Genomic DNA, 23,324 nt, shown 5'->3' with positions numbered 1-23,324 from the left:
TTGGACATTTTAAACTAGACATCCTGAGATATCACAACTCAGTATGTCCAAAATGATATCATTATCCTTCCTTAAACCCTCACTTTTACAATTCTACAATACCACAGTGCCTCTGCAGGTTTGCCTAGGGCCATCCAGAGATATTTTTGACATATCCTAATCTAACCTATGGAAAAAAAATTTACTGAATTTCTTCTTAAGGCTTTCACAGAAAATTCTTGGGCATTTGCTGTATAGAATGACTCCTCATCAACAATGTCTAATGTTTTTCTTGTTTTCTGTGTTTCAGCTCCCTCTTACGCTATGGTGGCAACCTGTCCCTCCAGAGTGCCATGAGTGTCCGTTTACAACAAGCAATGGGACCCAGCTGCTAGCCCTTCGCCGCAGCCTTGCCTCCTGTTCTGTTATGATATCCATTCCCGCCTACCTGTGTTCCAGTTTGACAAACCCAGGGATACTTCAACTCATGCACCATGAAAAGCTGTTGTTTTGCAGGAGACCGTGACAGGTAAAGAAAATGCATTCTACTTCATCGGTTACTAATCCTCTCATGTTCCCCTGTTTATGCATGATCCTTGGCCCTTGTAGCATCCTGTTCAATCCTGGTTAGGCCACTGTTGAAGGAGAGAAAAAGTGTGCTCCAGTGATGGTTACTGCTACTATTGTACCTTCTTACCCTACATCATTGTGGACTAATGAGTAAAGTACATATTAGTCTGAGTGAGCAAGAGCCCTGCCAAGTTTTTATTTTTATTTTTTGCAATAATAAACATTTTTATTTTATAGTTTCGGGTTCCAATTTTTATCCCTCCTTCCTTCCCTCCCCTCCCTGCTCCCCGAGGCAGCAAGCAATCAAATATGGGTTATACATGTATGATTATGCAAAGTATCACCATATTTGTCATTTTGTACAAGAAAACTTGATTAAAAGAAAAAAATGAAAGAAAGTGAAAAATAGCATGCTTCAGTCTGTTCCATCAATAGCAGTTATTTCTTTGGAGGTGGATAGTATGTTTCATCAATAGTCTTAGATCATTGTATTGTTGAGAAAAGTTAAGTCACTGACAATTCTTCATCAAACAGTATTGCTGTCTCTGTGTACAATGTTCTCTTGGTTCTGCTCACTTCACTATACATCAGTTCATAAAAGTCTTTCCAGGCCTTTCTGAAGTCATCCTGCTTGTCATTTATTAGAGCACAATAATATTCCATCACCATCATATACCACAGTTTGTTTAGCCATTCCTTTGATTTCCAATGCTTAGCCACCACAGAAAGAGCTGCTAGAAATATTTTTGTACAAATAGGTTTTTTTCTCTTTTTGGGGATGTCTTTGGGACATAAACCTAGCAGTAGTATTGCTGGATCTAAGGGTATGCACACTTCTATAAGCCCATTAGGCATAGTTTCAAATTGCTCTATAGAATGATTGGATCTTTTCACAATTCCACCAACAGTGGATTAGCATCCCAGCTTTCCCACATCCCCTCCCTGCCAAGTTTTTAAAATGATGCTAAGAAGATGAAGTTCCAAATGAAAGAGGGAAATCTATACAAAAAAAGTTTCTTAATCAGGCAGAAAATGGCAAGTGCAGTCCAAGTTGGTGATACTTTTTTTTGTCTCTTGATGACATAAACTGTAAGTACCTTTGATTCATAGTGAACTAGAAATGGATTCTTCTCTTTCCCTGCCAGGAGGGGAATAAAGATTCCCCAGTCAGCAAGCTTTTTTACATTCACCTTCATGTGGGAAATTTCGACACATCAGTTCTGAACTGCCAGTTCGGTTAAAAATGTACAGGGTATTCTTGCATTTTTTCTTGGCCTTTATGACTGCAGATCATGAAACACACTATTGTCTCTACAAAGAAACAAAATTGCAGGAAAGACACAGGCGTGCATAGGTTGCAGCTTATCACTAACAGTGACATCCACACAAGAATTGGTCTAAAACTCTACATGCAGAAAATGTTTGATCACAAAAGGCAAGTGTTAATAGTCATTTATGTTGTGTAACAGGATGGATAGCTTAGATGCTACCCTGTAACTCACAGAATGTTAAAAGACTTTGAAGATTTCTAACAAGCTGCATTGGTCCTTTATAAAAGAATTATGGGAGGGCACAGACAAAAATGACATAGTGAAGAAGGCCTGGATGGGTTGTGATATGCACTAAAGGAATATTCACATAGCATAGACTGAAGACCCACTGGAGCATATTTTATTGCCAATCCTTTTATTGGCCTCTTGCACTTTACAAATTAATAATCCATTACCTGAAAATGAAATTCATGTGGAGAAACCAAAACCAGGACACAAAGTATAAAATAAGCAAAGCTTAGTGAACTCATTTTAATGCAGTCTCCATTTAGAAGAGCTTTTTAGGGATCATCTGAGCTCATCTGACTAATCAAACATGAGAAAATTGCCCAATATCACAAAACTAGGTAGTGGCAAAATGAGGATCAGGACTCAGGTCTTCTGACTCTTTCTAGATCACCAGGGACAACTTCCTTTTTCCTGTTTCCTATTATATCCTTCCTATTATGCTTCAGTTTTTCTTAGTTTGTTAAGGGAGTGAGAGAGAATATGGCTTGCTACAGAATAGTCTTCTCTTTGAGATTCTCTCATGAGGCATTACAAATAGTGATAGTTCATCTGAAGCACACTTCTACTATGCTTGCAAGGACACAGCACCCAGGATTGTTCTTATTAGGATTCTTTAATTATTCTAGGTTTAATAGTTTTCACCTTCAGATCATGTAATGTAAGCAAACTACTGGTATCATTCTGCCTCTGTTAGCCAGTGACATTGAGCTCCAACAGCACTTTAAGTAAATAGAAAAAAAATATTAATCTATGAAAACATACATGCTTGTGTGTGTGTATGTGTGTGTGTGAGGCAGCTCTCTGTCTATGCTACTTAGAGTATTCTTATATTAGCATTCTTATTGCCTATCATAACTTTTTAAAATTACATTTTATTGCTATCTTTCATTCTTTACATTTTTAGAATTGCCCCCATTTCCTATGGTATTCTTTTGTCTACTGTCTCCCAGAGAATCATCCTTATAATAAAGAATTTTAAGAAGAGGAAGAAAAATAAATTCAGCAAAACTAACCAAACTTTAAAAAAATTATAGTGTATCACACTATAGCCTTCTACTTCTTAAAAGAAGTTGGGGAATTGGGGGAAAAGTTGTCTTCTTATATCTCTTCTTTGGAGACACGCTTGGTTATCATAATTTTGCAGTTTTCAGTTTTGATTTGATGGTGGTTGTTATATTGTTGTAGTCATTGTGTATATCATTTTCCTGGTCCTGCTTGCTTCAATTTGTATCATTTTACCTTTCCTGGTATTCATCCTGTTCTTTATTTCTTATAGTATAGTAATATCTCTATTTATTTATTTATTTATTTGGGGGGGGGTGAGGCAGTTGGGGTTAAGTGACTTGCCCAAGGTCACGCAGCTAGTAAGTGTCAGGTGTCTGAGGTCAGATTTGAACTCAGGTCCTCCTGAATCCAAGGCCGGTGCTTTATCCACTGTGCCACCTAGCTGCCCTTTTATTTATTCTTAATATCTCTCTTCTGAATTCCTGTAGGTCATCATCCAAAACCCTCCCCACCCCTCACCACCCTCTGCCTTGCCTTACCAAAGCCTGCTCTTTGTCCAACCTGTGACCTTCAAATCCTTTGACTTCTTAGCTTTCTCCCAGGCCATTACTCCTGTTCAGCTCTACTCTCCTCTGGCATCCCTAACCCCTCCTGCCTCTTTATTATTATCATTGATTGCCTCCTGTCAAGCTTTAACCATCCCTCATCTTTGTTCCTACACCGTGCTGTTGTGTGAAGGTAGAGAAAATCATGCCACCATTCTGAATGGGTCTGCTGCAGATTTATGGTACACAGACTCAGCGGGACCCTCACTGATGCTAGGCAATCCTACTATCATTATCCCACTCTCCACAGTAGCTCTTCCAAGCCCTTTCATCCCTCCTCAAACCTCCCATGGCTCCCCTTCCCCCACCCTCTCAGCTGAGAATCTTGCTTCATATTTTACCAAAAAAACGGAAACCATTCACCAGGAACTCCCTCTTTTCTCCTCTTATCCCCTATCACTCCATACACCCTCTACCATTACCTCCTCCTTCACCCCTCTTTCTGCTCGAGCAATCCCATTCCATTCCATCTCCTCCAACAGGTTGCCCTCTCTCTCATCCCCATATCACTTATTTTCAGTCTTCTCGTCTCCTGGCTTCTTCTTTACTGCCTGTAAACAGGCCCATGTCTCTTCCCATCTTGCAAAAACTCGTCCTTGATTCTACCACCCCAAATATCTTTTCTGCCCTTTGTAGACAAACTTCCTGAAAAAGTCATCACCATAAGTGCCTTCACCTTTTCTCTTATACAATCCAGTTTGTACCTTCATCATTACATTAGAATTGTTCCTTCCAAAGTTACCACTGTTGACTTAAATTGCCAAATACTGTGTGGCCTTTTCTCAACCCTCATTTTCCTTAGCCCCTTTGCAGCCTTTAACACTGTTGATCCCTCTTTTCTCTTTGATATTTTCTTCTCTCTAGGTTTTTAGGACCCCACTCTCTCCTGGCTTTCCTATGCTTCTAACCAATCCTCCTCTGTCTCCTTTGTTGAATTTTCCTCCAGTTCATGCCCTCTAAACCACAAGTGTCCTTCAGGTTTCTGTCCTGGACTCTCTTATCTATTCCCTCCATAGCACTTTTTTTTATCATCTTCCATGGATTTAATTACCCTTGCTAAATTGATGATTCTCAGATCTGCCTATTTTGCCCTAGCCTCTCTGCTGACCTCCAATCTCCCATCTCCAACTGCCTTTCAGACATCTCAAACTGGATGTCCAATAGACATTAAACTCGGTATGCCCAAACAGAACCCATAATCTTTCCCCCAAACCCTCCTCCCTGCTAACTTCCCTGTTATTGTTATGGGTATTTACCATCTTTCCAGTCCCTCTCAGGCTTTAATACATATTTTTAATTCAGTTGACCATATCCACTCTTAACCTATGTTAATTTATTTTATGCAGAAGCTTTTTAATTTCTTGTGATCAGTATTATCTATTTTCTCTCTAATAATCACCTTTCACTCCTTTTGTTAGGAGTTTGTCCCCCACCCATAGCTGCAAACAGCATATGCCCTGCTTCTCTTCTCATTTCTTCATGGTATTATCTTGAATATTGGGATTATGTATTTTTATTTTGTTATATGATGTAAGATACTGGTCTAAGCCTAATTTCTACCACATGCAACAATTCTTGCCAAGTATGGAGTTCTTTGCCAGGTAGTTTGTGTTTTGGAGTTTATTGAACATGAAGTTATTATTGAGTTGTTATTTCTGATTCTTCCTTGTCTAGTTTGTTCCACTGATCCACTTTTCTTCTTTTAACCAGTACTAAATAGTAGAGATAATTACTGCTTATAATATGGTTTGAAATCTGGGAGTACTTTTACCCCTGCACTGGGAGAAGGGAATAAACGTTTATAAGCACCTGTGTGTCAAGATTTTGCCAAGCACTTTTTACTCATTTGATCCTCACAGTAACTCTGGGGGGTGGCAGGGTAAGTGCTAATATTATCCCCATTTTACATCTGAGGAAACTGAGGAAGACAGTGGTTAAATGCCTTGCCCTGAGTCACATAGCTAAACAAGCATCTGAGCCTGTATTTGAACTAAAATCTTCTGATTCTGGGCCCAGAGCTGGAATCTACTATACCACCAGCTGCAGCACTACTATCTTTTAAATTATTTCCCTGATATTCTAGAACTTTTATACCTCCAAATGAATTTTACTATTTTATCTAGCTCTATAAAGCATTTCTTTAATCTTTGATTGGTATAGTACTAAATCTGAAAAATAACTTTGATGTTTTTTCATTTTTATTCTACCATTTCTGCCCAGTCACAGGTACTGAATATATTCCTTCTGTTAAGTTCTTTTTTTTAAAAAAAAGAATTATTTAATTGTATCTATGCAGGTATTGAATATGCATTCACAGAAATAAAAAGAATAAATAAACCCTTCAACTTAGACAAAGGGTTGACAAATTATAGTGGAGGTTATGACTAAAGGAAAAGAGTCCATGAGAATGGAGGTTGCATCATTGTGCTTGGGAAAAATGTATTGACTTAAAAGAAGAAGGAATTTTAAAAATATTTAAAATATAACACTACAGAAACAAATGTTAAAACACAAACCTATCTCATAATTTTATATGTGAATGGACTAAAAAGTCCAATACAATAAAACACAATAAGAAACAGATCTAAAAAGCAAAGAGATTCGCAAAATCAAAATGAAAGGCTATAGCAAAATTTACTGCGTATCATCTGAATCCAGAAAATCTGGAGTTTCAGTCATTCTGTTAAAACAAAAAACTATCATTACAGAGAAATAGGGAAATTGCCTTACTCTTAGAGGAACCACAGATATTAAACAATCAGTATTAAACACACATACCAAATGATATAACATTTAAATATATAAAGGGAAAAAGTAGCTGAATTGCAAAGACATTAATACATTAATCGTAAACATTCTTAATGTTCCCGTCCTAGACCTGTACATCTTTACTTAAAAGGTAAACAAAACAGAGAATATGAAACTAAACAAACTATTGAATCATTTAAGGTTAAATGATTTATGATGTCTTCTGACTGGGGCCACTAAAAATAAACGTGTATTTTCAGTTTTCAATGTAGTATTCTCAATACTACATACCTTTTTTTTTTTTTTTTTAAGTGAGGCAATTGGGGTTAAGTGACTTGCCCAGGGTCACACAGCTAGTAAGTGTTAAATGTCTGATTTGAACTCGGGTCCTCCTGACTCCAGGGCCAGTGCTCTATCCACTTTGCCACCTAGCCGCCCCACTACATACCATTTTAAAAAAAAGACTGTATTATGTCGTAGAGAAATCTCAAAAAATACTAAAATAATGGAAAGACTAAACATTCTTTGCAGACTATAACACAATTTTTTAAACTGTCAATTTGGGAGTACAAATAAAATTCTCAGATTTAACTGTGGACAATAATGACACAAAATTGTAAAAACAACTGTATGAAAGATGATAATGAAAAGACAGCATACATATTTTCTGAGATACACCTAAAACAATCATCCCAGGAAAAATTACATTCTTAAAAGCATGTATTAACAAAATAAGAGTATTAATGAACTGGGCATGTAGTTTAAAAATTAGAATGCAAAAGGCAAATCTTGAAAATTAGAGGAGAAATCAATTGTAAATTAAAAATAATACAATTACTGATTTTTAAAAAATCTAATTTAAAAATACAAAAAGCTAGTACTTCAAAAAGACTAACAATGTTCTTTTTTGATTAAATGGCTAACAGTTAATAAGGCAGAGAGGAAAATGGACAAAATTTTTTAAAATGAACAAAGTAATAGAACAGAAAAGCAATTTTTAAAAATTCATAGAATCTACTCTAAAAGAAACCATTACCAAAGTCCTTTTTAAGAAATAATTGTAACTCTAATATTTGTACAGGGGAAGCAAAGAAAGAGAATTTTTTTCCCCTCTTTTTTTTGGTGGGGCAATGAGGGTTAAGTGATTTTGTCCAGGGTCACACAGCTAGTAAGTGTCAAGTATCTGAGGCTGGATTTGAAGGCCTGGCTTCCTTCAAGACACAGCTCAAATCCCACCTTCCTCAGATTCTAGATCCTTCCCCTATCTATTTTGTACACATCTTCTTTAGCTTTAGTTATTTACACACATGTACCACAAAGCTTCTTAAACTGTGGGTCACCACCTCATATGGGGTCAAATTACTGAATGTGTGGGTCGTGAAACATTAAAAGGTTATAAAAAAGGGGTCAAGAGTGGAAAAAGTTTAAGAAAAAAAGTTTAAGAAGCCCTGATCTATCCCAATAGAATTCATATGTAATCCTTGAGGGGAGGGAGACTGTTTTTGACTTTGTATCATCAACATTTAGTGTAGTGCCTGTCACTTAGTAAAAGCTTAATAAATGCTTGTTGATTGACTAAACTTGCAGGCTACAAAATAAACTCAAAGAAATCAATTGCCTTTCTATATAGCAATAACACCATCTGTTGTTCACTCATGTCCCACTTTCTGTTACCCCATTTTGGGTGTTTTCTTGGCAGAGATACTGGAATGGTTTGCCATTTCCTTCTCCAGCTTATTTTACAAATGAGGAACTGAAGCAAACAGGGTTAAGTGACTTGTACAGAGTCACTGCTAGTAAGTGTCTGAGGCCAGATTTGAATTCATGAAAATGAGTCTTCCTGTTTCCAAGCGCAGGGCTCTATCCACTATTCCATCTAGTTGCCTAAGAGGTAATAATACAACAGGAACCTCATTGTGAATTAATATCCCTTGACTCCTGGGCAAAGGGCTTATTTTATCTTTTTGTTTGTTTGTTTGTTTTGGTGAGGCAATTGAGGTTAAGTGACTTGCCCAGGGTCACACAGCTAGTAAGTGTCAAGTGTCTGAGGCTAGATTTGAACTCACATCCTCCTGAATCCAGGGCCAGTGCTCTATCCACTGTGTCAGCTAGGTGCCCCGGGCTTATTTTATCTTTAGGGATTTGTTTGTTCTTTCTCCTTAATATATCTGTTATTCTTAATGTTCCCCTGAATCATGACAAGATATTCTTTCTCCCTAAACTTTGCAAGTTTAATCTGTGTTGGCTCTAACAGCCTGTCTTCCAGGAAAAATAACTGCAACTCATCTTGAGCATTGGAAAAGGATGTGACTACTTCAGGTTTTTTCTAGTATACATATTAAGTATGTTCCAGTATTTTCCCCTTTATTAGGAGAAGTCAGGAGACATGACTGACACTTTGTGACCTTGGGGAAGCCCTTTGGCCTCTCAGGTGCTCAGTTTGTCCATAAATGCTCTTAGATGATCCCCAAGATCTCTTCCTGTTCTAGCATTCTCAGCCCCTCAAAACATTTGCCTTGGTGGTGTGAGAAACCAGAAAATGGGTTTCTCTGCTACTGTGAAATATCATTCCATCAACAGGTATGAAAGGAAATTTGATATTTGATGAGAAGAAATTCTGACATCTTTTAGTTTGAACCTGTCTCATGGAGGGGCCTAATAATTCTCACATCCTATTGAAAGTAATCAGATTTGACAATGTCACTTCCTTTTGTCTATAGAACAAAATATAAATATTTGCTTTTTCACAACCTGTCCGCATCTTGTCTTTCCAATCTTATTGTACATTATTCCTCTTCCCATATTTTTTGTCTCTGTGCTTTTATACTGTTTATACCCTAAGCGTGAAATGCTCTCCTCATCTTGTCATTCAGTCCCTCTCTGGCTTCAAGACAAGCCTCAAGCCTCACTTTCCACATGAAGCCTTTCTTGATCTACTCCCCCTTGCTTCATCTGCTAGTCAGTCAGTACTTTTTTTTTTTTTACATATAAGGTATTTTATTTTTTCCGTTACATGTAAAGATAGTTCTCAACTTTTGTTTATACAAGCTTTACAATTTCAGATTTTTCTCCCTCCCCTCCCTCCCCCCTCCCCTAGACAGCAGGTAATCTGATATAGGTTATATCTATATATCTATATACATATACATATAGATATATATATCTATACACACACATATATATAAACATAATAACATTAATCCTATTTCTGCATTAATCCTGTTATAAGAGAAAAAATCAGAGCAGTAATGCAAAACCTCAAAATAGAAAAAAAAACATTAGCACCCAAACAAAAGAAATAGTATGGTTCAATCAGCATCTATACTCCACAGTTTTGTTTTGTTTTGTTTTCTTGGATTTGGAGATCCTCTTCTATCATGAGTTCCCTGGAACTCTTCTGTACCATTGCATTGGTGAGAAGAATATAGTCCATCACAGTAGGTCAATGTTGATGATACTGTGTACAATGTTCTTCTGGTTCTGCTCATCTCACTCATCATCAGCTCATGTAAGACCCTCCAGGTTTCTCTGAACTCCTCCTGCTCATCATTTCTTACAGCACAATAGTATTCCATTGTATTCATATACCACAACTTGTCCAGCCATTCCCCAATTGATGGGCACCCCCTCAACTTCCAATTCCTTGCTACCACAAAAAGAGCAGCTAAAAATATTTTTGTACATGTGGGTCCCTTTCCCCCTTCCATGATCTTCCTGGGAAAAAGACCCAAAAGTGGTATTGCTGGGTCAAAGGGTATGCACAGCTTTATCGCCCTTTGAGCATAATTCCAAATTGCTCTCCAGAATGGTTGGATCAGTTCACAGCTCCACCAACAATGAATTAGTGTTCCAATTTTCCCACAGCTTCTCCAACATTTATTATCTTCTTTTTTTGTCATTTTAGCCAATCTGATAGGTGTCAGGTGGTACCTCAGAGTTGTTTTAATTTGCATCTCTCTAATCAATAGTGATTTAGAGCATTTTTTCATATGGGAATAGATAGCTTTGGATTCTTCATCAGAAAACTGCCTGTTCATATCCTTTGACCATTTCTCAATTGGGGAATGACTTGGATTCTTATAAATTTGATTTAGTTCCCTATATATTTTAGAGATGAGGCCTTTATCAGAAGCACTGGCCTCAAAAATTGTTTCCCAGCTTTCTGCCTCCCTTCTAATTTTGGATGCATTGCTTCTGTTTGTACAGAAATTTTTTAATTTAATATAATCAAAATCATCCATTTTGCATTTTATAATATACTCTATCTCTTGTTTGGTCAAAAACTGTTTTCCTTTCCAAAGATCTGATAGGTAGACTATTCCTTTCTCTCCTAATTTACCTATGGTATCACCTCTTATGTCTAAATCATGTATCCATTTTGACCTTATTTTAGTATAAGGTGTAAGATGTTGGTCTATGCCTAATTTCTGCCATACTATCTTCCAGTTTTCCCAGCAGTTTTTGTCAAATACTGAGTTCCTATCCCAGAAGCTGGAGTCTTTGGGTTTATCAAACACTACATTACTAGTGTCATTTACTACTGCATTTCCTGAGCCTAGCCTATTCCATTGATCTACCACTCTATTTTTTGGCCAGTACCAGATAGTTTTGATGACTGCCGCTTTATAGTAAAGCTCCAGGTTTGGTACCGCTAACCCACCTTCCTGTGAATTTTTTTTCATTATTTCCCTGGATATTTTTGATTTTTGTTTTTCCAGATGAAATTTTGTTATTATTTTTTCTAGCTGTATAAAATAATTTTTAGGTAGTCTGATTGGTATGGCACTGAATAAGTAAAATAATTTAGGCAGTATTGTCATTTTTACTATATTAGCTCTGCCTATCCAGTCAGTACTTTTTATTTATTTATTCTGTAGATACTTCTGTAAGTACATGCTTTCTCCCCACAGTGAAAGTAAATGCCTTCAGTAAAAGGATTGTCTTGTTTTTTCCTAGTTGTGTTCCAAGTCCCGAGCACAGTGCTTAGAATATAGTAGGTGCTTAATACATACCTGTTGATTGAGGTTTCCTGTGTAAAAGATTGATCCACTGGAGTGCCTCAGACCTGTCTGAAATGCATACAATGCTCTTTCTTTTAAGCATGGTCAGTATTTGCGTGCCAGGGATTCTTGGTGGTCAGATCTGCTGGCTTGAAGCTATTTAACAAAGGGTTAACTTGTATCCTATGAGTCAAATAAAAATGGCCTTGAAAATATGGCACAGCCTCAGACATTACATCATCACCCAACCTTTTTCTGTTGATATTATATGGGTACAGCCAGGGGCTCAGGAATTCACCACCCACTGCTCTTAAGGCTGTTGGAGCTTCCTAATAAAATTGCTTTTCTTCTGTTTATTACCTTACCATGTAACATAGTACTGATTAGGAATTAGCTCAATTTGTGGGTCTGGCATTTCAAATTCCATTCCCATCCCCCTTACCACACATATACAGTGTCAGAACTAAGGGTAAGTTTGTCAATAGAACCAGCTTCAGATTATGGGCTGTCATTGATTTGCATCTGTGTAGGCTTTTGTTTCTTTTCAGAACTTTTTCACATTTACTCTCTCATTTGATTCTTTTAGCAGGTCTCCGATTTAGTAGTAGGACAACTATTTTCCCTTTTTGACAACTAAAGAAAACAAGGCATGAAGTAGAGGTGTGACTTATTTTTAAGACTACATAGTGTGGTCTCTACCAGTATTTCCAGGATAGCTGTATTATAGACAAACTATACCCTAGTGTCTTCAATTTCTCTGAGTGTTGAATACTGAAAGTGATAGTGATATTTTAGGAGACTTGTAAGATTATCAGGAATCTCCCTTTCTACATAAGTAATCTAATGAGTAATATATTTGAGGGTCTTGGTTTTTGAAAGGAGAAAAATAAATACCCATTGTTATATATCCATTGCTCTTAGAATACTAAGCTGGAATGTGAAATGTTTATAGTGTGTTATTTGGGGGAGTTTGGGGTTGGGTCAGATTTATAATTGTTTGGAATCCCTACGATTTTCTGGAAGCATGTGGAATTGACCAGCCAGTTAAATAGCATAGGCAAAGAGTTCATTTTGGTGGAGTTTTTTTAATCATAAAAGTATTTTATTATTTTCCAGTTACATGTAAAGATAGTTTTCAAAAGATTTTTAATTCCAAATTTTTCTCCCTTCCCCCTCCCCAAGATAGAAAGCAATCTGATATAGGTTATATATGTACAATCATATCAAACATACTTCTGCATTAGTCATGTTGTAAAAGAAGAATCAGAACAAAAGGGAAAATCCTCAAAACAGTAAAAACAAAAACAAAAGTAGAAACAGTATGGTTCAATCTACATTCAGAATCCACAGTTCTTTTTTTCTGGATGTGGAGAACATTTTCCATCATGAGCTCTTTGGAATTATCTTGGATCACTGTATTGCTGAGAAGAGTTGTCTATCACAGTCAATCATCATACAATGTTGCTGTTATTGTGTACAATGTTCTCCTGGTTCTGCTCGTTTCACTTAGCATCAGTCCACTTAAGTCAAAGAGTGCAGTTTGAATGCAGACCTCATAATATAGACAGAGTTTATATAAAAGTGCTTCAGTGTTTTCAGAGCACTTTACAAATATTATTTCAGTTATCCTCATAGCAAACCTGGGAGATAAGTATTACTATTACCCCTATTTTACAGATGAGGAAACTGACACTGAGAGGAGGTAGAGTGACTTGCCCAGGGTCACATAATTAGTGATTATAAGAGGCTGGATTTGAACTGTGATCTTCCTGACTTTAGGTCCTGTGTTCTATCCACTGGGCCACCTCACTGCCATAATCACCAGAAATCTTAAACCTCAGGTCTGCCAGTTGCTGTAACCACCACCTCTCTCCACCCCTCCTCCTCTTTCCCAATTCCACAATCCCATTTTTTTGGTGGGGCTGGGATTCCCAGTGGACTTGTACACCTTCTCCAGGATTCAGTTTTCTGACTCTGCCTGCCCCATCATGATCTCAAGCTTTTGGTGCCTCCTGATGAAAGATGGGAGCCTCCTCATTGAATGTACATTACTAGTACTAGCTCTTAATGTTGAAAGAGGCAAAAATACCTCCCTTTCTCTGCAGTTTTAGAGGCAAGGTGAGAGAAAGCTGTAAATCCCTCTCCTTCTCCAGATTCCAAATGGGGTTTTGCCCAATACAGAGTCACCTTGAAGGCTCCTTTGTCCCCAGCAGTGTTAGGATATGAGAATGTTCTTGGGCCTTTCCTCTCATATCTCCTGCCACTAAAGACTACTGGATGCCCATTCTGGAACTTCAGTTTATTGACAGTAGAACTTTTCCTACTTCATACCCCCAGAGATTGTAGAATCAGTGTGACAGTGATGGGTGGTGCTGCTTTCAGTGCTCTCTTCCCTTCTGGAAGGGGCAGAGCTGTTCCTACACTGTTCCCCTTCCATTCTCTGGTGGAGGAAAGTAGAGGGAGGAGGCTAAATCAACCATATCCTGTTATAATTAACTCACTTTTAGTCTGGGACATTATAATGGTCCTCAGGTCCATGTTCCTTTTTCTCTGTTATTTTATGAAGTTCGTATCAGACAGAAAACTATTAATACGATACAATAGCTCAGAGCCCCTAGTTAGGAAAATTCCTAACATTTTGACAGAGTTTTGGCTCTCTGCCCTAATTATTTTTTTTGTACTTCCAGCTAACCCCAGACTTCTTTATACTTGGGGAAAATCATGACATACAGCAAACACTTAGACAAAAGAAGGGAGCAGAAGCGTATGACAATACCTGTTATTGGACAGGTACAAGGAGGGAAAATTGAGGAAAAAGTAGACCTTTTGGAACTTTTCCTTTAGTCCTTAAAGTGAGTATAACTAGTAGCTTTGGTCCTAGGATTCTGTTCCAAGATGCCCTGATAGTCCCCCTAAACTGCTCTCATTCTCCTTTCACCTGTTCCACCTGGTCACTGATTCTTTCAAGCTTAACTCAAGTTCTGGGAAGAGCGAGGGACCCTTCTCCCCATTCCACAGACTATTGGCATCTCTTAAAATCTCCCAGATGTGACTCGAGTCTCACTTTCAGATCCAAGTTCTCCATGCTTCAAATTGTTTTCAGGGATTTGAGGAAATACTTGTTGCTTCTGAACTACAAACTTCAGCAGGAGGCCAAAGAAGCGTCCTATCCCTGTTACGCTGGGATCATAGATTTAGAGCTGGAAGGGGCCTTGGGAGGTCATCTAAATTATTTGGATTAATAAATGAAAGAATTCCAGGAGCCTGATTAATCTATTTTTCTTTTCTTTTCTCTCTTTTTTTTTTTTTTTTTTTTAGCGAGGCAATTGGGCTTAAGTGACTTGCCCAGGGTCACACAGCTAGTAAGTGTTAAGTGTCTGAGGCCAGATTTGCACTCAGGTACTCCTGAATCCAGGGCCGGTGCTTTATCCACTGCGCCATCTAGCTGCCCCTGAGCCTAATTAATCTAAGGTGGAATTTAGGTTGAAGTAGCTTTAACATGGTACATAGAAATAATACTCTGTGTATTAGCATCTGTGTGTGGGCATGCCAGTGTACACTTGTACATGACTATGAGCCCACAAACCTTTACACACTTTATTGGAAAGCAATAGAATTTTATCTCCAGCCTCAGCCATTTCTGTTGCCCCTGTTTTACTTTACTTTGAAGATGCTTATTGTTTTTTTAGGTTTCTGACAATATGTATGATTTCCATGACATTTAGCAAGCCTTCATTATATAGAAGTGACCTTCCAGATAACACATCACAAATTTTTACAGTTGTTGTTTGTTTTCTTTTTCTTTTGGGAAAAGGTCAAAGAAGAGGCATGGGAGGCAAAGTGGCAAGGAACAAGAGAACTCTGATGTGAATTTTATGGCAAAGACTTTGCTGTCACAGGAGTCTCTGCTTCAGAGCTATCAGGGTTTCCAAGCCTAAACAATTAATTAGGCATGTCACTGGAAGATAATTAATTAGTTATTATAGAAAGAGCCTTTGGAGAGCTATTGGCAATGAACAGTATCTAATAGGTTTCCTTCTCTGTCAGCTACTATTGAACCACTGTAGAATTCCCATGAATAGTGATAGACTTGTGAAGAGACTTTAAGGTAAACAGCTGTTGTCCATATATTCAGAGGAACCTTTAGTATTATGTGAGTTTTTTTTTTTCAAATAAAACAGAAAACATTTCCCTTCTGTTCTCCAGAATGATATCTTTTGACTCAGCCATCATGATACTCCTCTGAGATGGAATGTGCCAAATCCAAAATATGCCCAACTCTTGATATTTCATTACTAATGAAAGGAGCATCGTGCATGTACGCAGATGTGCATCTGAACTCTTGTTTTGGACATTACTTTCAGTCATCTACCAAATCAAATTACATTATGTTACAGGCCCTCTGAAAACTGTATGTATTGGAAAGGATGGATGGGTCCATCCATATTGTCTGATCTATTCTTCCTTGTGACCCACAGAAGGCCAGGGTTTAGTCTAGCTCGTGTCCAGATGGAATTCATGATATCAGCCTCACTCAACCAAGGTCTTAACCTAAGCCACTCTGTTACAGGCCACTTTCTGTGAGATAGATGTCCTTTCTAAGCAGCTTTAGGAGCAAATGAACTCAACAAATTGTGTTGATAGTTTTAAATACATCCTTACTTTGTATTTTTAGTGAAAGTCAACTTAATTCAGTGAAGCTTTTAAAAAAACAGCTAAACTCCCAAACTTTCTGGGTTATGAGTGGTCACCTTGTAGAGTGAACAATCCTATAACGTATTTGTATTTCAGTTTCTCACAGTCAGCAGTGTTCAAAGTGGGCCTGCTTTTCATTCTGGAAGGCAGCCAGCATCCAGCGAGCCATGAAACAACATAAAATAATTCCTCAGGGTAGTTTTATTCCAGAGTGTGAGAACCATACATTGTTTGACTACACTAACAATAGGTCAAGACCCCTTCTTGGGGATCATCCTGTCTGCAGAATGTTCCCTTATCATGAGTGAGGAAGTAGTTCTGAGAAGGAGGCCTGCCCATTCTAAGCATTTTCCACGTATTTTAGGAACTATGTGATTAAAATCTGTGAGAGAGGGCAGTAACTGTGCTCAAGAATTTCTTCCTTCAAAGGCAAGCTTCTGAATCAGCAATGTAAAACTGCATGCCTTGAAGGCCTTTTTCACTATGCCACAGCCCACACCAATTTCTGGATTGGGTCTTGTGAACAACAGGCCACAAGGGGAGGTTCTGATATTTTCCACCAAAAGACCAAAACTTCTTATGGAACCTTGTCTGCCTGTTTTAAGGTTTGTGATACCCCCCTGCCCCCCCCCCCCCCCCAAATAGGGAATGCAGATACTGAGAGGGAAGGAAGGGGAAAGGAGAGTTTGAAGTGAATCCTTAGGTTGTGTTCAGATCTTGCACACAAGTGTCACTGGAGGGACTGTGTCTTTGGTGGTTAAATAATGATTTTGTGTTTATGGGGGCTAATTTTTTTCTTCTTATGAGCATGGTGTTCTTGTTGATATCTTCTTTGGTGTTACAGCTTATTTATTATTCTCTCCCTAGTCCCTTCTTACTCCACCCCCACCCCCCCTCACACACACATACACTTCATCCACCTACTTCATAATTCTTTGTGGTTTAGGGTCTGCCAGCCATCTCTGCTCCTTATTTTTCATATTGTACAGCAGTGAGTATTCCATTGCATCAGTTCCAAATATGTGCCTTTGGGATTAAAGCATTCTTTTACCCAATCCTCATCCCTTCTTGTGAAGAGAGCTACCTAATTTATTAAACTTGCTGACCTCCTCAGGAGGATAAGCTGAGGTACAGGAAATTATTATATTAGATGGGTTCCAAAATCAGGGCAGTCAAGACTCACCTTCAGGCTTAGCTTGCTCCTATAACTAAACATTGAATGTGGTCCATGCCTTGGTTTACTTGATTACGTGGGATAAACCATAGAATTGTAGTGATTGAAAGAACCTTACAGATCATTTAGTCCACCTCTCTTCTTTTACAGATGAGGAAACTATGGCAGAAACTAAGTATAGTTACAGCTCACATCGTGTACCAAGATAAGGTCAAAGGGTGAGGGACAAATTAGAGGAGCATGGAATAGTTTATCATATATATGAATGACAGAAGAATTTAGGACCAAACAGGAGATAGAGAGTATTACAAAATGTAAAATGGATAATTTTGATTATTTTAAGTTAAAAGGTTTTTTTTTTCCAAACAAAATCAATATGGCAAGATTAGAAGGAAAACAGAAAGCTGAGGAAATTTATTTTTACATCAATTGTCTCTGATAAATGTCTCATTTCTCAAATATATAGAGAACTGAGTCAAATTAATAAGAATACAAATCATTTCCTAACTGAAATGGTCAAAGGATATGGGCATGCAGTTTTCAAACACAGAAATCAAAGCTAGCTATATTCATATAAAATGCTCTACATCACTATTGATTAGAAAAATGCAAAGTAAAACAACTCTGAGGTATCCACATATCTATTAAATTGGCTAACATGACATAAAAGGAAAATGATAAATTTTGGAGGGGATGTGGAAAAATTGGGACACTAATGCACTTTTGGTGAAGTTGTGAACTGATCCAGCCATTCTGGAGAGCAATTTGGAACCGTGCCCAAAAGGCCATAAAACCGTGCATAACTTTTGACCCAGCAATACTACTACTAGGTCTTTATCCCAATAGATTTTTTATTTTAAGAAAAGGAAAAGGACCTATATGTACAAAAATATTTATGGCATCTCTTTTTGTGGTGGCAAAGACCTGGAAATTGAGGGGATATCTATCAACTGGGGAATGGTTGAACAAATTGTGGTATATGATTGTAATGGAATACTATTGTGCTAATAAGAAATGACCAGCAGGTGGATTACAGGAAAACCCAGAAAGACTTACATGAACTGATACAAAGTGAAGTGAGCAGAACCAGGAGCACATTGTACACAGTAACAGTAATATTGTATAATAATCAACTATGAATGACTTAGCTATTTTGAGCAATACAATGATCTAAGACAATTCCAAAGAATCTATTATGAAAAATACTATCCACTTCCAGAGAAAGAACTGATAGAGTCTGAATACAGCTCAAAACATACTATTTTCACTTTTTTTTTTCAGGTTATAACATGTTATTTTCACTTTATTTTTTTTGTGGGTTTTTTTTTTTTTTGGGTCTGTGTTTTTCACAACATGACTAATATGGAAATGTTTTGCATGATTGCACATGTATAACCTACGTCAAAATGCTTACCATTTCAGGGAGCAGGGAGGGAGAGAATTTGGAACTCAAAATTTTAAAAAGGACGTCAAAAATTGTTTTTACATGCTATTAGGAAAAAATTATTTTAAAAAAATATGAGGAAACTGAGTTTAGTGAATTCAAACCTTATGTAATGGTGCCCTCCTTTTTAATTAATGTTTTTTATTGATATCTTTTGTTTTCAAAGATCACTTGCCTTTTGCAATATAACTCTGTTGCCTCTCCCTCTCAGAGAACCATCCCTTATAATAAAAGTAAACAAAGTAGTTATGGGGCAGCTAGGTGGTACAGTGGATAAAGCACTGGCCCTGGAGTCAGGAGGACCTGAGTGCAAATCTGGCCTCAGACACTTGACACGTACTAGCTCTGTGACCCTGGGCAAGTCACTTAACCCCAATTGCATCATGGCGGGGGTAAAGGGGGGAGACCGCCTTAAGTGAAAAAGTTCAACACAATTGATCAACAAATCAATGAAGTCTAACAGTGTTCTGCACCAATAGTATCCCACCTTGACCAAGATAGATGTATTCTCATAGCTCTTCTTTGGGATCAAGCAAACTTCAACTATAATTTCAAAGCATCTGGTTTTGATTGTTTTATATCATCATAATCATTGTTTATTTTTTTCCTGGTTATCCTTAATTCACTTTGTATTAGCTTACAATATCTTTCCTTGTTTCTCTTTATTCATAATAGTCACCATTTTTTACACCAGAGTAATATTCCATTACATTCATGTACTAACAGCTTGTTTATCAGCTCCCCATTTGATGGACATCTACTTGGTTTCCAATTCTCTGTTTCTACAAAAAGTGCTGCAACAAAAATATTTTAGTATGCATGAAGCCTATAGTTTTGCCCTTGACTTCTGTAGGAGCCTAGCTATGGGATCTCTAGTTCAGGGGGTGTGGACATTGAGCCACTGTCCTAGCCTAGTTCCAAATTACTTTCTAGAATGGCTGGAATAAGTCCCTGCTCCATCATCATTGTATTAATGTTCTCTTTTTTTCCAGAACTCTCCCAACTTTTAAAAATCTTTCATTTTTTTTTGTTAATAAGCTTTATTTTTTCTCCATCTAGCATCCCCAATAAAAAACAAAAACAAACCACCTGTAGCAAATATGTGTATCCAAGCAAAACATTTCTCTGTAATGGTTGGTCCTTGCATTGGTCAGAGTTTTAAAGTCTATCAAGAATTATTTGTCTTTACAGTTGTTATTGTATAAAGTAGTCTCCTAATTCTGCTTACCTCAGTCCTCATCAGTTCACACAAGGCTTCCCAGGTTTCTCTGAAATTATACCTTTTGTCATTTCTTATTCATAATAGTAGTCTATTAAATTAATTTACCATTATTTGTTAAGATATTCCCCAATTGTTGAGCACCTCCTTAGTTTCCAGTTGTCATTACAAAAAAAGTTGGTATAAATATTTTTGTACATATCAGTCCTTTTCCTCTTACTTTGATCTCTTTGGGGTATAGGCCTAGTAGTGGTATCACTCAAAGGAAATACAATTTACTTGCTTTAGAGACATAGTTCCAAATTGCTTTCAAGAATGATTGGACCAGTTTACAACTCTAACCAACAGTACATTAATGTGATTTTTCCCCCTTGCAAACCCTCCAACATTTGTCATCTTTGACGATCTGATGATGAGTGCAAGGTAGAACCTCGGGGTTGCTTTAATATTCATTTCTTATTATTAGTGATTTGGAACATTTTTTAATGACTGTTCCCCTTTTTATATAAAAAAAAGTTGTCATGTCTATTCAGAATTTTTCAGAAAGTACTCTTTGCAGATAATTTTCACAGCTAACATTTTAATCAAATAAAAATTTAAGTCCTTACAGTTTTATAACAGCCATAGCATAAAACTCTGTTTCACAAAAATAAAATGTTATGAACAATAGTAAAATATGCATTGCACTGTTTTATAAATCAAACTCTTAAGCCAAAATTTAGAGTTTCAGGTTCAAATAACTGTTTTGGTAGATGCTCACAAGACAAACCTACTAACTGTTTTTATTCAAATAAAATAAAACCAAACTTAAATACTTGCCCATGGCAGATAGGTTCCTTAACCATTTGTATTTAGAAATGCCCAGGTTTTTTAAGTTAGAATTGATGCTGTCCATAAGATAAATGTTGGTGCCAACATGTAGCTACTGTGGACATAGTTGAAATAATGCTTGGTGATTGATTAGCAAACACAGGTTTCACTCCTAATTCAGATTAGAAATAGGTCAAAATATCATTTTGTGCATTCATATTGAGAAATCCTAACTTTTTAATGATAGAAAGCTGATCTTTTTGGATCTTTACATGGCTCATCATTCTAGTTTCTGATCTGAGTCTGTGAAGCATGAAATATGTTTGAATTGCCCACAGACCCTCACTTGTCATTGGTGCTTGTGGACTGGCCTTTTCATCTTGACAGGTCCATCTGTATACTTCCATTAATTTAGATTTCATTAAAGCTCTTCCACATACCTCATTTTCATTTAAAAATAAAATCTTTCTATTATATTGAAAATTTTCCAATGTGATGAAAAAAAAAAAGAAAAGAAAATATTTTTTCTTACCAACTTATTCCAGATAATACACTCTTAAGATCTTTCAATGTGTTAGGATCCATGCTATCTGCTGCTGCAGCCTCCATACAAAGCAAAAGTACAGTAGTTTTCTCTCTCCATAAATAACAATATTCTTGAATCCCAATTTGAATTGTCTAGATTTGGGCCTTTTACTTCATGTTTCTTTATTTCCACTGCTATCTTTGTTATCTTTGTCTTTGTTTTAGTTGCTCCAGGAGGTTTTCTTCTCAAGCCAATTCTGCATTTATCTATGTTTTTTTTACATTTATCTATGTTACTTTGAAAAATTAGAAAATTAAATGAGACAAACTTAAATTTAATTATTGAAAATGAGGGAGTTGAACCAGGTAATTTCCAGTGTCCCTTCTAGCTCTAAATATATGATAACTATGAAAATTTGAAATGATTATTTATAACCATTCTTGGGTTATTTCAGTTTTTCAAAAGTTGTGATTTGGGGGAGAGAGGAAACCAGCTTATTATAATCCCATTTTTGATAAAGATAATCATATTATGGTACTTTAAACTACATAATAGATATTAAGGTACTTCCATATAAGGTTTATTTTACTTCAGGTTTACACACTTCATTTTTAAATGAATCAGTTAGCACAATGCAGTTGTGATAGCTGATCATACCCATATATATCACCTCAAATTGGACCTCATTTGAGCACATTGTATTAAATAATAGCTGCAGTACTATTCATTGCCACTGTGAATTCATTTTGTTCGGGTTGTTTTCATTGGTTTTGATTTAAAATTTTTCGTTGAAAAAGTAGGTATATTAACATAAAACTAAAACTAAAAATTACCCAGTTTTGACCATTGCTTCACATTTCCTGGGGGTAAAGGAGGTAAAATTCTACTTTAGATCAAATTACTAAGTATCTTTGGGTGGCAGTTATTTTCATCTTTAAAAATGTCTTTCCTTGTTTCCTTAGGGGTCTTCTGAGAAGTAAGCAATTTTTAACATTTCAATAAATATTACATAGTGATGTTTTTCAACTGAAATATCCTTAGAAAATTTGGGGTTTTTAAATTTCCTAGGGAAATAAATAGGGCTAAATCATTTAAGGTGGAAAATACTGCTAATTTCAACTTAAAGCAAAGCTTCCTCTTTTTAAAATATATATATATATATACACACACACACACCTTATCCTGAATTGCTTGTTTGTTATCATTGGAGGGCACCTTGTGGTAGAAAGCATGGACCAGTGTCTCTGAGACAGCCTTTTACAATGACCTGTGGCAGTAGTCATTGTGACAGTGGATTTGAGAAAGGCCGAGGGTAAATTCTTTAAGCCGACTGTATCTACTCTTTTGAGTAGTGCTTGTCTATATCTTCATACTGCCAAGTTAGAAACCATAGCATATTCCACACTGACAAGGTATTCACTTGAATTCAGCAAACATGACTTCTTCAGAGTACTGTGCCAGGTACTAATCACCATACTACATTGTGCTGTTTGATGCATTTGAATAGGAAATGTATAAACCTTGCATGGAAATACCATAATATTTATTATACCATTTACTTGGATAAGTAGAGTACAATAAGGCTCATTTCATTCAGTTGCTATGTTTCAGGAACTATGCAAGGCACTGGGAATAGAGAGACAAAAAGAAAAAGACTCTAGACTCTGTTCCTCAAGGAGCTTACATTCTGTCGATCTCTGCCTTAAGTCTAGAATGCATTCTTCTTAGCAAGGGTGGGTGGGTAAAAGTGATTAAAGTAAAGGCAAGTGGTGATTTTGTTATGATAATACATTATATTATAATGCATTAGTTTATGTTGTTTCCTACGTTTTTTGACAGTGAATATAATGTATAACAGTTGCATTTTGTAATAGTAGTATCTGCTCTGTTCACTACCCAAAAATGAAATCCTGGGAGCATTTGTCGTGAGGATATCTCTCCATAAAACTCACTGAGATCTTCCAGTAAATTCCTCTCTTAAACTAGTCTT

The 23,324-nt window shown here is 36.8% G+C and overlaps 1 protein-coding gene across 1 annotated transcript in view; it reads left to right on the top strand.

Moving 5' to 3' along the window:
• Positions 1 to 23,324, top strand: part of DCAF5 (DDB1 and CUL4 associated factor 5) — a 127,020-nt gene that overhangs the window by 82,012 nt on the left and 21,684 nt on the right. The window contains 4 exon segments of the mRNA XM_043981405.1: positions 290 to 347; positions 350 to 397; positions 400 to 444; positions 447 to 508. Coding sequence (XP_043837340.1) covers positions 290 to 347; positions 350 to 397; positions 400 to 444; positions 447 to 508 — 213 coding nt within the window.

Source organism: Dromiciops gliroides, chromosome 2, assembly GCF_019393635.1.
Source record: "Dromiciops gliroides isolate mDroGli1 chromosome 2, mDroGli1.pri, whole genome shotgun sequence".
Taxonomy (NCBI): Eukaryota; Metazoa; Chordata; class Mammalia; order Microbiotheria; family Microbiotheriidae; genus Dromiciops; species Dromiciops gliroides.
Note: the sequence above shows the minus strand (reverse complement) of the source record. Positions and strands in the feature narration are given on the sequence as shown.